Source organism: Hippopotamus amphibius, chromosome 6 (assembly GCF_030028045.1).
Source record: "Hippopotamus amphibius kiboko isolate mHipAmp2 chromosome 6, mHipAmp2.hap2, whole genome shotgun sequence".
Lineage (NCBI taxonomy): Eukaryota > Metazoa > Chordata > Mammalia > Artiodactyla > Hippopotamidae > Hippopotamus > Hippopotamus amphibius.
In genome coordinates, this window is record NC_080191.1 from 10479226 (window position 1) to 10497961 (window position 18736).

Sequence of the window (18736 nt, forward strand, 5' to 3'; positions counted from 1 at the left end):
GAAAGCCAGTTCTATTGTGATGTTGCTCAGACATTGTTATCTGAGTGATAGTATCAAAGGGCAGCCGCATACAAACTGCTGCTGGGGGTGGGCGAGAACCCTGCTAATCTTGGCTGCTGGGTGGTCTCCGCAGTGAGTCCTATTTCTTCTCTGCCACAGTCCTAAAGAATAACACTGTGAAAGTGGAAACAGAGGCTGAAGATGCTGCCCTGGACTGCTCTGTGAATTCCAGGTCCTCCGAGAAGCACCCTCTGGACAGCGTCTTCACTGGCCTCCAGGACTCCAGCAAGAGAAAGCAACCGGGCAGCGAGGGTCCGCTGGACTCGGTCCCGAGCGTGAAGAGGCGGCGGCTGATTCCCGAGGTGAGGGCTCACTGGGAAAGCATGAACTCGTTGATGGCAAGGACTGTTAACGAAAGCCCACCACATTTCACATAGTGCATGCCTTACCTAGATTCCTGTAGAAGGTGAGGCTTAGCAGGTCTTTTCCTAAATCAGATCCATCTTTTGCATCTATTAGGGGAGCTTGTTCAGTGAATCTTTTTGTAAAGAGGACAGTTAATTTATAACATGCCTGTGACCCCTAACCTACCTATTTTATGAATTTGCTTTATTTCTTAATCACCTGCTGATTATACTGAACTTTGCTAAATTCTGAGAGAGAGAAAATGGACTTGGACTTGGTGGTCCCCTCTAGCAACCTGGAGTCCAGGTGGGAGACAAGACAGGTACACAAAACAGTTAAGACTCAGGAGAGACGGGAATTTGGGAGATGAGGTGTCTGGCCTGGAATGCCTGGTCAGCAGAGTCTCCCCCCAGACACAGATCACACCTTAAACTCTTAGAAGAACATTTTTCTAAGCTCTCCAACTAGCTACTCACCATTCTCTCTCTCTCTCTCTCTCTCTCTCTCACACACACACACACACACACACACACACACACACACACACACACACACGCACACTCTTTGGGGGACCCAGATAGGTTTCAAATTCTGCTTGTCTGTCCAGTAGGTCCCATGTTTCAGAGCTCATCCTCAGTAGCCAGGACACCATGGGGTGTCAGCCTGGGGCTCTCTAGGTTGCTATTGATTTGTTTTAATTCTCCTCTATCAGATGCTACGGCAGATCTAAATAAATTGGGAACTGATGGATTTTACATATTTAGCGAGCCTTCATTAAGTAAAAACTATCCTTTTCCTTAATTAGCAAAATGATAAGATAAAGATTTTCACCAGGATTTCAATATGCATGTTTATATTACATTATAATGAGGACCGACCTGCATGCCACATCACAGAACATTGAGCGATACATTCATTTATTTATTTGGAATTTTTTTCCAAACAGCTCTATTGAGATATAATTCACATATTATACAATTCATCAGTTTAAACTGTACAAGTCAGTGCCTTTTAGTGTATTCGCAGAATTGTGCAGCCGTCACTACAGTAAGTTTTAGAACATTTTCATCACCCCGCAAGGAAACCCTGCACCCAATTAAGCAGTCACTCCCCATCCCCCCCCCCCCAGCTCCTGGCAACCACTGATCTACTTTCTGTCTCTATGGATTGGCCTATTCTGGATATTTCATATAAGTGGAATCATAGGCTATGTGGCCTTTTGTGTCTGGCTTCTTTTACTTAGCATACCTGTGTCGGGTCTTAGTTGTGGCGTGTGGGCTTCTCTCTAGTTGTGGCATGCAAGTTTTGTCTCTCTAGTTGCACGCAGGCTCCAGAGGGTGTGGGCTCTCTCGCTGAGGCATGCGGGTTGCCCCGAGGCGTGTGAGCTCTTAGTTCCCTAACCAGGGATCGAACCCACGTCCCCTACATTGAAAGGCGGATTCTTTACCACTGGACCACCTGGAAATCCCCGTTTCTACTTTGTGACTATCATGAGTACTCGAGCAATACATTTTAGAAAATCCATAATACCCAGAAAAAAGGTTGAATTTTCTTATACCTACGTGAGCATTTTTTATAAAGGATTAATTACCAATACCCCACCCTTGACTCTGGCTGCCTAAACCAGCCACTTGCTGCGTACCTTGCAACTCTAGGGAAAGCTTCATGTGTGGACCGCAGCTTCCAGTGCAGGTGAAAACTCCCATTCCTGCCTGGGGAGATGCCTGCTGTGGCCATTGAAGCTACAAGATGGTTAGTGCAGTAGCTTGTTTTGAAAAACCTTTTACCCATTTGCTTTTTAAAAATGCTTTATTTTAAACCAGAATTTATTATCCTTTTCCCTAACGATTGGTGTATAGGTGTTTTCTACTTTTATGTCGTTACAAATAGTGCCACAGGGACATCCATGTCCACAACGCTTGTGCCCTCCTGTGAGTGATTAGGGGTTAGACTCCTCGAGGTTGCTCTGAAAGGGTTGAGAAGTTGGAGAATCGCTATGTTATGTTTTCTGAAGGAACGCGAGGAAACGTCTTCTGTGTGTCACATTACATTCTGCTTATGATGATCAACTCTGCAAATTCTTTCACGTTTGCAAGTAAAGCTTGGGTTCAAGAAGTGGAACACAAAGTCGAGTGTATTGGTTCACCTTTTGTGTGACAAACCACCCCAAAATCTAGCCACCTTAAAACAACCACCGTTCTAGTGGTTCACAGTTCTGTGAGTCAGCTGGTGGTTGCTCTGGTTTGGCCTGATGTGGTTGGGGCTAGGTGGTCAGGGAGGACCTCACTCCCATATCCCGGGCCTCACCTGGGCTGGTGGGGTGACTCCAGCTTCCCTTTTTGCACTTCCTCACCCCATATGAGGAGGAGGCTAGTCCAGGCTTGCTCACATGCCTGGAAGGATTCCGAGGAGGATGAACTCTGGGGAGCAGACACTTTTCATGCCTCTGCTTGCGTCACGTTTGTTCATGGGCCACCAGTCAAAGCCAGTCATCTGACCAAACCTAGATCACGGGATGGAAAAACAGATATCACCTCCCGATGGTGGGAGCAACAAAGCCACATTGCAGAGAGGCTTCCACACAAGGACAGGGGAACTGTGATGGGCATTTTTATAAACAATTAATCACAACGAGGAACAGCCGGCTCTTGCATCAAAAAGGAATTCTGATCACCTGTAGGCTGGTTTGTGGCCTTTGTGGACAGCCCGAGGTGGCCCCACTGCCTCATTGCACAAATGGTGTCGCTCTTCATCCTTTCATCCAACACGTTTGTGTTGTCATGGCATCGTAGGGAAGCAAGCACCTTTGTCTTCTGGGGGCAGAAGGGGAAGAAGAAGGTTCCTATGATTTGTATTTTAGTTGAATCTTTCAGTATGTGAAGCAAGTTAGGAAAGGTCCTGCATTGGGTAAAGTTCAGTTGAGGTTTGTGGTGGAAGGATTTCCCTGAGGAATGATGTGAAGGTTGCAGACGCTCTTCTAGATCTGGTGAAGCAATAAGCTTTGTCTGGCCAGAGCTTCAGGCATCATCTGGAAATTCTGACATGTTGGGAGTAAAGGGAGCAAATATATATTTGAATATTTCTAATATGACTTATCCAGTTTACCTATTCTAATTGGTCATCTGTGTTTACTTTTCAGTGGATTGCATGCAACAGGCAGTTCTAACCCATTCGATTTTGGAGTAGAAAAGACAGGTTAAGTCCTGGGTTTTATTTTGGCAGTGCTACTCGCTTCGTTCATTTCCCTTAGTGTAGATAACGTGAGGGTGATGGCCCCGCTCCCCTTCCTGTTCTGTAAAAAAATAAATGTCAGTATAAACCATTTGAAATTCTTGAGCTCCCTGTAGAATGGTGTCGTATGAAGTCAAGGCAGTGCTTCCTTTTAAAAGTTTGTATAAACGGATGTGTCAGTAAATCAATAGTCTCAGAGCCCTGGGGGCTTTAGAACAATCCATTGGTTTCATGAAGTTATAGCATATGTTGATTTTTCAAAATGGTACTAGTCCTAGTTGAGAGAGGATAGTCCTTTGTCCTTCTCCCCCTGAATTTTCTCTGATCCTTCTTACATATGTGTGGGGGGAGGCAGAGGGGGGAGAGTGGAAGCAGGGAGTATATATGACTATCTGAAGCACTTTCATCACAGGGTGAGTCAGAGGAACAGAGGCTGAAACAAGCAATAATGAGAAAAAGTGGAAAGGAAGTGTGTTAACAGCTGTGGACTGCCTACTTCACAAGTAACCCTGCTCCTTTTCTTGTTTCATTTAATCTGTGTAACAAGAGAATGAATATCTCCCCCAAACAGAAGAGCCAACTCAGACATACACATTTAAGTCAAGTGCCAGGACGCCAGCGGGGCAGCCTTGCTCCTGGCGTGAGGTGTCAGGAGTGGCTGGGAATACTCAGCTCCCCGCTCCGCCACCCGGAGGTGAGCCCCGCCTTCTCTGATCCCGCTGCTAGGAATGGTCAGTTCCAAAATGAGCAGAGACTGCGGTCAGATAAGGGGGAGTTCCCCACGGAGCCTTTGCCAATTCCGTGACCTCCCAAACTCGGGCCCCTCCACGGGGACGGAGGGCGACACGGCTCCCGCATTGGGTCTTTGGGTGGATCATGGAGACGACACCTGGAAGGAGCCCAGCACGGGGCCTGGCCCACGTCAGCCTTCAGAAATGTTTACTAACTGCTCCCCACCCCCATCTCCAGCTCCCACCGCGTATGGTCAGTATTCAGCTGCCTCCCTCCACGTCCGTCAGGAGGACAATGGCATGGAATTGCTAAGAGAGGCCACTGGACGTCCTCCTGGATGCCCCAGGCCTGAGCGCCCTTGATTCGAAGCACTTTCCATCTTCTCCCTTGACCCAGAGGAACGGGGATGAGGGCGAGGGGGAGGATTTGAGTGGTAGCCCTGATGCTAAAGGTCTGTCACATTCAAACTCCTATCAGTGCTGACGGCCTGTTTATGAGTGACATTTAGTACAATGCTTAAAAGAGAAATAAAACCTCCCTCAAAAAATCTTATCCAAAGGCTGTATAAAGACATATTTGGCGCCTCCGCTGGGAAAGGCATCATAGCCAAATACAGCAGATGTGGGAGGTGAGTAGCCAGCGTTTTTACTGCTAATCTTCTTTTTCTTCACAGAAGTGGGGGTGATATTCAGGAGCCCTATGCCAGGCAGAAGTTAGCTTTGTTCTCCTGGGGTTATTTGTTTCTTTGTTTGTTTTTAATCCTAAAGTGTCATTGTGGTTTGGTTTTCGATTGGAGAATGGAAATGCCATTTCATTCACTCAGTGCACATGTACGGAACACCTCCTAAGTGTCATTCACTGTGGTCCCAGCTGGAGATTCATTTCCACAGCAGCCCTAGCAGATAGGTACTGTGGCCATTCCCATTTCAGTGAGGCTCAGAGAAGCTAGCGCTACCAAGTCGGCTTGATTTGGAACTGCGTGCTTAAACACTGGTGGTCCTGAGCACTGTGGGGTACTTGTAAGATGTTGTGAGGAGCCGCTGAGGATTCTGAGGATTTTGCCATCCCTGTGGTCTTTCTCTTCTCCCGTCATTATAGTTGCTTTATCTCCCCAGATTCTTATTTTTTTCAGGCGTGGTAGCACATTCTCCATCCTCACTGTACAGTGTCAGCAGTATACGGATGACCCAAAGGATAAAAGCCATGAGGGCAGAGACAGGCTTGTTCCCTGCGTCCCTGGGGCCTTGCACAGTGCCTGACAGATGTTGGGCGCTCAGTCATATTTGTTTGCTGGCTCTGTGTGGTAGAGAGCTCCTCCACTCCTTATTGCTAAGTACATCCGGTCATTTAATGATGAGGAGGATGAAGGCAAGCATTCTATTAAAAATGAAACGCGTCACCCCGCCTCGATTGTTTGGAGGTGAGTGGTGATGCTAGACCCCTAGCAGCCCTTTTTCATGGTCTGCCCCGATGCCACATTATTTCTCAACTCCCTACTCCTCTGGAGGCATGCTGCTTTCTTGGTGTTCCAGTTTGCTGACTCTCTGGGCACCTTTTAGCCACCATTCATTGAACTGAATTCGGTGACTGCTGTCGGATTTGGGGTCCTGAGGAAGATGTTCAGTGTTTGGAGCATCTCCACGGTGACCCAGTCCCTGAGATGTTGCTGGTTACAGACACGTGAGATCCCCCCCAAAGAGTCTCCTTGTCCATCAGCCTCTTTTTGATCAGTCACATTCTCCAGCTGAGAGATGGGGCATTCCCGCTTGAGTCTAAGGTGCTAGTGGTACAAGGAAATGCACAGATCGGATCCAAGAGAGGTGCTGGCGCTGCAGGGCCGGAGCTGTGCAGCGGAGTTCCCACATGGTTGGAAGAGGAGCCTCGGAGAATTGGGAATGGTGTCAGCCAGGCACCCATGCCAGGTAGCACAGATTTAAAGATTTCTTGATACTCCTAGACAGCTGAGCAGAGATTTTATCAGCAGCAGCAAATGCAGCCAGCCCATCGTCGCCTTGGCAGCATCTGTGGAATTAATTGGAGCACTGAGTTGACAGGACACCAGTGTGGGGACATCTAAGAACCTTCTTTTTGGTGCTTGTGTCGTGTGTTGTGTTAAATTGTGTATCCAAGGTCTCTGGGAGTGAGGAATGTTGCCCTCTGCTGGGACTCTAACTTAATTTTTTATTCAAGCAAGTTAGCCAAAAATTTTGTATTCATGGCAGTGTTTCTAACATGCTTGGTAGAAACTGAAATATTTTTATTAATGAGGCTGACTAGTGAGAGTTACAGGGGGGATTTCCAGTTGTGATACACTCTGCCCTCTGCCTGCAGTAGGAATGTGGGGAGTCAAACGACTTGTTTCTTTTGTTCTGAGCGTTCACCCAGAAGCTTGTCCCTGTGCTTATTTTCTACCCTGAGTGCTAATGAGGGCAGATCCCCTCCAGAACATGTGCTCTTGGTTGCCTGGCATGTGAGTTTCTGGTGATCTCTCTCTGCATGGAATCTTATTTTAAATGTATTAGTGGAACCACTTGTTACAAAGCCTTTGCTTTGCCCCTTTCCAAAATCAGTTGTAATGTAATTATGATTTTTTTAAATGATTGGCGTTACACACTCAATTTTCTCTGTATTGGTAAAACTTAATGGAAATCTCATGATCCAGTCTCTGGGACCTCCAACATTATTTTGTTGTAATAAAATTTAATGGTGAGTAAATTGCAAAAAATCTAATTTACAGTCTATGGGAATTAGCAAGTAAGACAATTTGAATTTATTAGGGCAGTGCTTTTCAACAGTGACCCACAGTTATAAATTCACCTTATAGAGCCATCTGGTTCACATATATGAACTTGTATGTAAATATATAGACACAGAAATAGAACAAAACTTCTCAAATTTACTTACTGTGTGCAGGGGCCTCTGATCTTTTCTATTCTATTTACTTTTTTCTTTCCTTCCTGTCTCTCATTCATACTTCCTCCTTCCCTCTGTCTTTCTTTTATGCTGGTCTTGACTCATGAAATCAGTGTCATCATGTACTCGTGGGCCACGTGACAACCCACATTTGCAAACACGCTGAGTCAGGGGTAAGGATTTTTCAACCATCTCCATCCCTTCCTTTCTATAAGTTTCTGACATGTGTGTATGTCGTTTCTTTCTTTCCCTTCTTCCTTCCTTTTTAAACTTATCCTCTGTTTTCTGCCAGATAGCAGAACTAAAGAACTGAAAAGACCTTGAAACCCCACCTTGAGCTCACTGTCCTTCCTGCACTCCTTCCAGCCCCAGCCTTTAGGGCAAACGGACCTCTACGAATACCTTCCTTGAGTGACTTACCCTGCCGCACTGTAGGAGAGTTCTCTTATTTACTGGTTGAGAGTGATCTTTACGACTAGTTCAGTAAAAGGCCCACAGCATTGTTACCGCTGCAGCTTGGGAAGAGCATTGTTTAATAATAATCGTACTGTAACAGTAAATATTTATTAAACACTTACTGTGATTCAGACGCGGGCTCAGGGCTTCATATACAGTATCTCATTAGGTCATCATAGCTACCCTGGTACCCAGAGACAGGTACCATGACATATCCCTGAGCTACACACAGCAAGCTGAAGCATGAAAGGTCATGCAGAGGACCTATCCACTCCTTTATACCGCCCTACGTTCGTGTTATTCATGAAGCTCGTGGCCCTCTGAACAGCTTCTTTTTCTTAAGCATGTATTTGAGGGTGGTAGACATTTCACCCTGCTTAACAGACATTCAGTGAGCTCTTCTGTGTCCCAGGCACTTTGCAGGACCCTGGAGATGGACTCAGGAAGGACCTGGTCCCATCATGTAACCATTGTGCAGTGTGCTGAGGATGGGGATAACTTGGGGAGAAGGCCCCATGAGGGAGAGGGGCAGGTGGCAGGCTCACCCCAGCCCAGCAGGCCCCTGGTCCTCTGCTCCTGGGAAGTTTTTTGGTGGGGGCAGGGAGGTGGTGATGGTAGGAGGGCCAGGGGCCTCTGATCCTTCATCAGTTTAGACAAACAAACCCTGAAGAAAGTGTTGCCTACCTCAGTGGGATAATTAAAACACTTGAAAGAATTCCTTTATTTTCAGGTTCCTGAGAGAGAACAGTAGCTGTTCTTTTGCATGGTGTTGTTAACAGAGACGGAAGAGAAAAATTAACCTTTGTCCAATATGAGCCTGATGATTCCATTATCTAGAAGAGAGGATCCAGGAAGTAATTCATCCACTTAAACGAATGATCGCTGTGGGAGGTTCTGAGGGATCAGTTCCATACGCCTGTGTGGCCTCCCTGTCTCTTCCCACCTCAGGCCTTCCTGGTGCTCACCTGCCATTGTAGCGGCAGCCCCCCGAGACTGTCTCTTTTCCCTGCATTTTTTAGGCTGCAAGAGGAAAGCACCTCATGCAGTGTGTTGCGCTGGCATTGGTTATCTGAGTGCTTACAAATGACACTGAATCTGCCTGGGTGAGATAAGCTGAGGGCAGACTGTGTGCTCCCGGCCCTGGCCACCCAGAGAGGCCCAACGGCTTATTAGCATTGCAGAGCCTCGAATCAGAATCTGTATGCTAACTAGCCCCCAGGCGATTCATCTGGATATCAGGCTTCCAGAAGCTCTGGGCTAGGCCAGGCGGTGCCACCCGTTATTCTTCCCCAGGCGGGGAAGCGCCCGAAGGATGCACGTTGTTCTTGTCCACTTTCTAGGTGCCCAAGGCACCTGCACGTCTGTGGAAGAACATGCTTTGTGCTTCCACCCTGCCTGCTCCCCTGATGCCCACCGGTCCTCACCAATTAGCTCTTCTGCTGAGCCGCTCAGAATTCCATTCCAGTATGTTTTCGGGTCAAATTCAACATTTGTCAAAAACAGATTTATGACTGCAATATAATAAACGACACGTTTTTAAGGCATATCATTTGATAAAGTTTGACATGTGTAAACCAGTGAAACCACGCCACAGTCAAGATGAGAGACATCCATCACCTGCTACCATGAGCGTTTCCTTGTGCCCCTTCGCATCCTGCCCCCATCCCCAGGTAACCACTAACCTGCTTTCTGTCACTAAAGGTGAGTTTGCATTTTCTAGGATTTCATGCAAATGGAATCTTTTGTTTGACTGGCATCTTTCACTCAGCTTAATTATTTTGAGATTCATCGTGAGTACCATGCTCATCAGCTCTGTTGCTGAGTAGTATTCCACTGTATAACAATATATCTGTACACTTGGTAAAAATTTGGGTTGTTTCCAGTTTGGGGCTATTTACAAACAAGGCTGCCATGAACATCTGTGTACAAAGTCTTTGTATGATCGTGTGCTTTCATTCTGCTTGGTAAATGAATACCTAGGAGTGGAATAGCTGAATCATACGGTCCCAAATCTATTTAATGTCTTTAAAAATACCAACTGTTTTCCAAAGTGGTTATAGCATTTTATATCCACCCCAGCAGCACATGAGAGTTCCAGTTCCTTCACATCATCTCCAGTGTTCAGTATTGTCTGTCTTTTTGATTATACCCATCCTAGTGGGGGTGATGTGGTATCTCAGTGTGATTTTAACATGGATGTTACTAAGCATCTTTTTATGTGCTTATCTGCCATTTATATAGCTTCTCTGAAGTGACTGTTGAAGCCATTAATTGGGTTGTATGTCATTATTGAGTCTGAGTGTTCTTTATGTAATCTGGATTCAAGTCCTTCATCAGATAAATGGCTTGCCAATGTTTTCTTAGTCTGGGCTTGGTTTTCATCTTTTAAAGAAGTTTTAAAGTTTGATGAAGTCCAGTTTATCCATTTGTTCTCTGATGGATCATGCTTCTGGTGTTATATCTGAGAAAAATTTGCCTAAAACAAGGTCATAAAGGATTGCTCTTATGTTTTCTTCTAGAAGTGTTAGAATATTAAGTTAGATTTTATTTTTACATCCATAATGTATTTTTAGTTAATTTTTTATATGATATATGTAGGATAACAGTTTTTTGCAATTTTTGCATATGTATATCCAATTTTTCTAGCATCATTTGTTGAAAAGATTCTCCTTTCTCTACTGAATTGCCTTTGAACCCGTGCTGAAAATCACTTGTCCATATATATGTAAATAAGCCTTTTAAGCCATCCAGGGCTTTGGCAGTAGGGAAGACCGCTAAATAAAGTAGTGAGAACTCTGGGATTCCCAAATGGTCTGGGCAGCTGCTTGCTGGTATGAAGCTTGGACTCAAGCATTGGAGTCTTTAAGGTATCTTCAACTTGCCCTGGGAGTCCATCAGGAGTGGACTTGCAAAGTGTGCCAGCCTTGGGCGAGTTGAGGAGATAATCCCTGAAATCATTTTTTGTAGCGCTTAATTCTCTCACCGTCCTCTATTGAGCAAGGCTGGAGAGTACATAGAAAGTACCTTTCTAGATGCATGGGAAAGGTGTTAATTTTTCACATGCAGTAGACATGGGGCTTAATACTCTTCTGCAATTCTGGTTGAGAAGGGCTGCTGGACCAAGTAGGAGACCAAGACTTAGAAACCTGGGAGGCCTCATCACTTCACAGAATCCACAGTTGCCTGGGCTTGGGGGAGTTCCGGGCCTTTTCCAATCTGAGATAAGACGTGACTCCAGGCAGTGGTAGAGTTGGCAGCAGACTGCCACTCTCTAGACTCCATTTCTTTCGTGCCCAGCACCGTGTATCTTGGGAGCTGCAGGGTGGAGATGCTTTCCCTTGTAGAGGCTGCAGACTGGACAACAGGCTGCCACCTTCTGGAGCTGCCTTTGGCAGGAATCCTCCCGGTCTGAGAGCAGTCAGGGCAATGAGGTGACCTGCCCATAGCTAAGCTGCCACAGGAACGCTTCCTGTTCCCAGGGCCTCTCTCCTATCCCGCGAGGGCTCTTGCCCGGCCTTGTCAGCATCTGCGTTCAGTCTCCCGCCAGGCCCTGTAGACAGGAAGTTCAGGGCTGGTGTCCTACAGGAATGAGAAGACTTTGGGTCCAGCCTGACCCTCTCAGAAAGTAGGGAGAGCGAGCAGGTTTGGTGCTGGGATGCAGGTTTGTGTTAGTGGTGCGTTCTGGACCCGCAGAGTGATTCCTGGGCGAGGGAAACACTTTCTCACAGGCTCCTGAGACTGATCCTGGTGCCTCTCTGTGTCTCGTGTAGTAGACTAGAACCCTCAGCTTACACACTTCTTATCTTCCAGGCGCTCCTAGCAGGCATGCGGAACCGGGAAAACAGCTCGCCCTGCCAGGGCAACGGGGAGCAGGCGGGCAGGGGCAAGAACGCGGGCTCCGTGTGGCCAGGCGAGGAGGAGCCCTGCAACGACGTGACCACGCCCTCCTACAAGAAGCCTCTGTACGGCATCTCGCACAAGATCATGGAGAAGAAGAACCCTCCCGCAGGGGACGTGCTCAACACGTACGAGCTCTTCGAGAAGGCGAACGCCAGCAACAGCCCCTCACCGCTGCGACTCCTGAATGAGCCACAGAAGCGGGACTGTGGCGGCGCTGCGGCGGCCACCGACGGTGACCCCAACATCTACTTTCTCATCCAGAAGATGTTCTACATGCTCAACACGCTCTCCTCCAACATGTCCCAACTGCACAGCAAGGTGGACCTGCTCTCCCTGGAGGTGAGCCGCATCAAGAAGCAGGTGAGCCCCACCGAGATGGTGGCCAAGTTCCAGCCGCCCCCCGAGTATCAGCTCACGGCCGCCGAGCTCAAGCAGATCGTGGACCAGAGCCTGTCAGGCGGCGACCTGGCCTGCCGCCTGCTGGTGCAGCTCTTCCCCGAGCTCTTCAGCGACGTGGACTTCTCCCGGGGCTGCAGCGCCTGCGGCTTTGCGGCCAAGCGCAAGCTGGAGTCGCTGCACCTGCAGCTCATCCGCAATTACGTGGAGGTCTACTACCCATCGGTGAAGGACACGGCCGTGTGGCAGGCCGAGTGCCTGCCCCAGCTGAACGACTTCTTCAGTCGCTTCTGGGCGCAACGGGAAATGGAGGACAGCCAGCCCGGCGGCCAGGTCGCCAGCTTCTTCGAGGCCGAGCAGGTGGACGCCGGCCACTTCCTGGACAACAAAGACCAGGAGGAGGCCCTGTCCCTGGACCGGAGCAGCACCATCGCCTCGGACCACGTGGTGGACACACAGGACCTCACCGAGTTCCTGGACGAAGCCTCGTCGCCCGGCGAGTTCGCGGTCTTCCTCCTGCACCGCCTCTTCCCCGAGCTCTTCGACCACCGGAAGCTGGGCGAGCAGTACAGCTGCTACGGGGACGGCGGCAAGCAGGAGCTGGACCCGCAGCGGCTGCAGATCATCCGCAACTACACGGAGATCTACTTCCCCGACATGCAGGAGGAGGAGGCCTGGCTGCAGCAGTGCGCGCAGCGCATCAACGACGAGCTGGAGGGCCTGGGGCTGGACGCGGGCAGTGAGGGCGAGCCCCCGCGGGACGACTGCTACGACTCGTCCAGCCTGCCTGATGACATCTCCGTGGTCAAGGTGGAAGACAGCTTCGAGGGCGAGCGGCCCGGCCGGCGGTCCAAGAAGATCTGGCTGGTGCCCATCGACTTCGACAAGCTGGAGATCCCGCAGCCCGACTTCGAGGTGCCGGGCGCCGACTGCCTGCTCAGCAAGGAGCAGCTGCGCAGCATCTACGAGAGCAGCCTGTCCATAGGCAACTTCGCCTCGCGCCTGCTCGTGCACCTATTCCCCGAGCTCTTCACCCACGAGAACCTGCGCAAGCAGTACAACTGCAGCGGCTCCCTGGGCAAGAAGCAGCTGGACCCGTCCCGCATCAAGCTCATCCGCCACTACGTGCAGCTGCTCTACCCGCGGGCCAAGAACGACCGCGTCTGGACGCTGGAGTTCGTGGGCAAACTGGACGAGCGCTGCCGGCGCCGGGACACCGAGCAGAGGCGCTCCTACCAGCAGCAGCGCAAGGTCCACGTGCCGGGCCCCGAGTGCAGGGACCTGGCCAGCTATGCAATCAACCCTGAGCGGTTCCGGGAGGAATTTGAGGGGCCCCCGCTGCCCCCCGAAAGGAGCAGCAAGGACTTCTGCAAGATCCCCCTGGACGAGCTGGTGGTGCCCTCGCCCGACTTCCCGGTGCCTTCGCCCTACCTGCTGTCAGACAAGGAGGTGCGCGAGATCGTGCAGCAGAGCCTCTCCGTGGGCAACTTCGCCGCGCGGCTGCTCGTCAGGCTCTTCCCCGAGCTCTTCACCGCCGAGAACCTGCGGCTGCAGTACAACCACTCCGGGGCGTGCAACAAGAAGCAGCTGGACCCCACGCGGCTGAGGCTCATCCGCCACTACGTGGAGGCCGTGTACCCGGTGGAGAAGATGGAGGAGGTGTGGCACTACGAATGTATCCCGAGCATCGACGAACGATGCCGCCGCCCTAACAGGAAGAAATGCGACATCCTGAAGAAAGCCAAGAAGGTGGAGAAGTGATGGGCACCGCAGGCACTGAGCTGTCCGCCGGAGCCCGCGATGTGTTCGCAGCCACGCACCTTATGTCGGCGGGGAGTGGCCTGCTGCATTTGCACATGTGAGCGCCCCGCCCGCCACGGCCACGAGAAAGAAGCCTCGCATCTGGTCTCTTGTACTTACGACTTTTGTCCTGTGTTCCTGGTGGTGCAGCCAGAGTATGGGGAGAGCCGTGCTGTGAGAGCAGAGAGGCCTCACAAGTCGGGGTTCCCTCTCCTTGGCAGTGTCCTCCCAGTCTTCTCACAATTTGAAATGCAAATTGAGCAACCTTCTTGGTCCTCTTCCCACATTTTACATCTTCCACGTCTATCAAATTTTTTTTTAATTAAAAAGAAATCCTTTTTAAGAAGATCACTGGGCTCTATGGAGGCCATTTTACTTAGAAAAAAAAATCTTTAAAATATTGAGATGAAGTACTATACGATGACTTCAGTTGCTGAGAATTTTTTTTTAAGATGGTTTCAGAGATATGAAATTTTTAGAAGTGCCATGTTCATGCATGATGGCGAATAGCTTCAGGTGGCATAGAGACGGATTTTACTGACCTTGTCTTTTACATCGGATTTTGGAAGAGTCAGGATGCCTCTTGGATGGCGGTGGAGGGGATGGAATAGTGCGATGTCCTTTCTGACCATGGTCAGTCACACTCTCCCTCCCACTGCGGTGCCTAGCAAGGGGCTTAGGGGGCGGCCTGGCCTGGCCTGTCCCACAGTGCTGCGCCGGGAGAATGCTGTGCCGACTCTGTAGATGAGAACACTGGATGATGGGGATGATGATGATATGAATGTAGATAGACGTGGAAACACGTTCACATGTCTTCATTTGAGCTGTGTCCTTCCACTGCCCCCTTCCCTCTCTACACAAGGATGCTGATTGGAGGGGCAAACACATTTCCTTGGAAAAGTGTGTGTGTGGATATTTGGCTTCTTGTTTGATTTAAGGATGGGCCCCTCTGGGCTCACCAAGACCTGTTTACTTTCCATGTGTGTATTTGTACAAAACCCGGGTTCTGGGAGCTGTATGGTGACTTCACCACACCTCAGTGTCAGCTCCTCCAGTCAGTACACATCCTTGTTCCTCAGGGCGGGCCTTGGGCTCTCTTGGGCATACCTGGTATTGGAAGGATACAGGCCATCTCAAGTGGGGCTCCCATATCCCTTCCCAGGGTCCACTCAGAGCTTTCCCTTTGGGCCCCCAGAAGGTCCTGCTGTCCTACATCTGGCCAGCCCCTTGGCCTCGGGATGAGACACCTCTTTTCTCTCCCCTGGTTGGGAAGGTCACACTGCTCCAGGCCAGAGGCATGCTCTCTGGGATTCCAACCAGGAAACTCCCCAACCGGTGAAGTCCTTAACATAAAAACAATACTTTTACCTACCTGACTTTGGGGGCCAGTGCCTAAGAGGGAAAGGAAACCGTCTAACCCAAACACATCATACCAGAAAGCTAGAAAAAGAATTGAATCACACAGGGTAGATGTAAAACCCTTGTGGAATGTTACAGATTAAATAACCTAATGGCTTAATATTTTGCTACCTTAAAATGCAGAAATAATAGAAACAATCTGTGAATTTTCTTCATACAGATAAAGACTTCAGTTTCAGTGGCTGTATGACAGAATTTTGCCTGCACCCAGTGGGCATTTTTTTTTTAATATGACAAGCTTCTGAGCAGTGCAAAGTTGCTCATCTAACTTTAGTAAATTTGCTTTTAAATGTCATTTACAGATTATTTCTGTTGAAACTGCGGACCTAAATTATTGCAATTTAGAAATGCACAGGGACTTAATAATGACTCTCTCCCACCCACCCACACGCATTTCTTAGTAAAAAACTGAAGTGAGATGAAGGGGAGCGACATGAATAATAAGCTCAACCTCTTTGTGCCTGGAAAGGAGGAGGACTGGAGCAGCCGGAGACTCACTTCCCCCTCTCCTGGGCCTTTCTCTATGCCTTAGTCTCTCCAGCACACAAATGCATGCCTGCGCGCTCCTGCGCACACACCCAAAGATGGCAGTGGCACTCGCTTGCTCACCAGCCCTGCTGGTGGGAGGGTGCCATGGAATTTGTTCTGGTCTCTAGGATGTATCCAAGAGGATTCCAAGCCATGTGAAAACTGCCCTGCTTTCTAGAGGGTAGGATGTGACCCTGCAACTTCAGAAGCACAATCATCTAATAATTAAAAAAAAAAAAAAAGCTTCCTATCTACCCACAATAGAGACATCAACAGGTTCTAGGAATGAAATATGTCTCTTTATAACCTGGAGCATGTTCAATTTTTGGAAACCATGTTTTGGTGGTTTCCTTAATACCTTTCCTGTGTAGGGCTTCTTCCCCCCCAAATCTTAGAGTCCCTTCCAGTGAAGAGAGGTGGACACACTCTGTGAGCTGTTTCTTGTCTCTCTGGACTGACGCATCAGAAACCGCCTGCAGGTCCTGTGTCTGTCAGTGTGGTATCCTCAGTGCTCCAGCCATACAGGTGGGCTCCAGGGGCCGTTTTTGTTTTTACACGAAGCAATAGAAGTACAAAATACTAATTTTTTTTCAAAATTTAATGTTTTCCATAAAATCTGTTGGCAAAACCCATTTTCCTTCCCCATCTAAATTCTTTGATTTTTACTTGTTTGTGTTTTTTGGAATTTTTTCCCTGTCACATCCAGAGGACTAAAGAAGTAGCACAGATACATTCTGATGTTGAGTAAAATAGCAAGTCACAATAGGCGGTAGTGTCCCTTGTTTTTCTCTGTTAGTAAGTTTTAAAAGAATGTATGAAGATAGTCATGAATGTACTAAGTGTTCTAATCCTGCTTCAGTTCACTTTGGCTGTGTCTACATGACAACCCGTGTTTGACAGGGAATAAAGTCGTGTCCAGTGTCATGGGTGTGAGTGGGCCCCTCCCCCTTCAGTGTTTGGCCACCAACCTCCCTTCCTTTTTAAGTTTGTGGGGAGGGGCACCACATCAGCAGCAATCATCAACCAACCAATGGGATCTACTTAGTGGTGAATAGATGAGCTGTTTAAGAGTCACTAAGAGTCACTGGCCTGACTACACCACCGCATGGCCACTCGGGTTCCTGCAGAGATGGCCTCCGTGTCCACCTTAGCCCCCAATGTTTACTTCGTGCCTGATTGAGGAGGAGGGTTTCCAGACCCCAGATTGGAGGCCGTTGAGCTCTTACCCTGCCTCGCTGTGTTAGATAGATGATATGAAGTGGGGACGGGGGGTTAAGGGACTCTTACTGTCATTTGGAGGTACTTGCTTCTTGTAGATCCAGCCTTAATGTTTTTCTGACATCCTAGTGATAGCAGACCCTGCACAAAGTGGATATCAGAGTTAATACTGTGAGGAGACAAAATAATGAGGATAGTTTTACCAAAGATAATAAAATATCGCATAATGTCTGCATTTTACCATTGATTTGAGTGCATCCTTAGAAAACTGAATGTAACAAAAACCCAGGACATTTTTGGAAATTGTATGCTCTCTAGCAACTTTGTGTGAATTTTTATACAAGCACTGTTTTATGAGTTATATAAAATGTTATAAAAATACAAAAAAAATATGGTCTCAGTAACATCTTTATTTTCTTAGGGCAGAGGTCTCTCAGAACGTCTGGGTCTATTTGTCTTTGCGTGAGGCCTCCCCCCTGCTCCTGGGGGAGGGCACGGATACTCGGGGCACCTCGGCCTCTCGGGCTTCCACACGCTGGGTGTCGGGGTGCATCTGTCACAGCTGAACGGTTGAGATGTCACCACAGAAACCCTAGCCCGTGTCTACACACACCGCTCCCTGGCCATGCAGCAGGGGCTCGGCTGACCTTCCCTTTCCTGCTCGGGTGCCAGCCCCGCCCTGCTGCCAAACTCGCAGAGCTTCAGTTCACCTTTTTTTTTTCCCACTTTGGATGAAATGGGATTTCGTTCCTCAAAGCTAACATATTATTAACGGATAACAAAAGGATGCATGTTTTTTTACTCACCTCTTTGGCGAATTACAAATCATTAAATAGCACTTCATGGTGAAAATAATGTCTGCAGCTATGAGAGAAACGTGTTTCGGACCGGGGCTCACGTGGCAGCGAGTGGGTGGTGGCCGGTGCACGGAGGCCGCTGCCCGCGGGGCGGGAGTGCGCAGCCTGGGGTCCCGGCCCCCGCGCCGCTCGGGGCTGCTCGGGGCTGCTCGGGGCTGGCGCCAGCGCAAGCAACACTTGAAGGAGGGCTGAATTCTTTAGGCCCCTTCTGGCTGTAGCTGTCTCGTCTTCTACCCCCCCCCCCCCAAAAAAAAGAAAGCCCCCGTCCTCAGCTGTCTCGAAAGTGCTCGGTCCTTCCGTGGGGGCCTCCGGGCCCCAGCTCGCCTGCATCTCCCGGCCTGACGGCCGCACTGCCAGGAGGTGATGGGCACGGCGGGTACGAGCAACGCCCTCATGAAAGCAGCCGCCGGTGAACGTTGGGCCTTTCTGGCCGGGCTTGTTTGCAGAGGCCCCGGCCAGTGTGGACATCGCGCGCCTGGGCCGCGGCGTGCGGCCTGGTGGACCTGGCCCTCCTCCACCACGGCCGCCCCAGCCGAGGAGGAGAAAAGGGAAGGAAAGAAAGAAGGCTCGGAGGAGGCTGACGATGCCACGGGCTTTGGTTTTTTTGACTAAACCTCTTTAGTAACACGTTCAATAAGTTGGTCTTGCAAAAAAAAAAAAAAAAAAATCATAATTTCAGTGTAGGTGGGCTTACTTGTAAAAGCCAGTTCTCAGAAATAAGAACGCCACACCAAATTATCCTGATTATTGGAATGGTGAGATGCAATGGACTCTTTAAGGGAGCTCCCAGAGAAATCTAAACTCCCCTGGCCAGTGGTGGAAAAGGCATGAACTCCCACGGCCTGCGTGCTGTGGTGGCAGCGTTGGGCATGGCTGACATC

At 49.2% G+C, this 18736-nt stretch overlaps 1 protein-coding gene across 1 annotated transcript in view; it reads left to right on the top strand.

The window, feature by feature from the left end:
* The window catches only part of BEND3 (BEN domain containing 3), a 32842-nt gene extending 15460 nt beyond the window's left edge, over positions 1–17382 (top strand). The window contains exons 3-4 of the mRNA XM_057740271.1: positions 160–362; positions 11548–17382. Coding sequence (XP_057596254.1) covers positions 160–362; positions 11548–13794 — 2450 coding nt within the window. The 3' untranslated portion in view covers positions 13795–17382. The remainder of the gene's footprint in view (positions 1–159; positions 363–11547) is intronic.
* The last annotated feature ends 1354 nt before the right edge of the window (positions 17383–18736 follow it).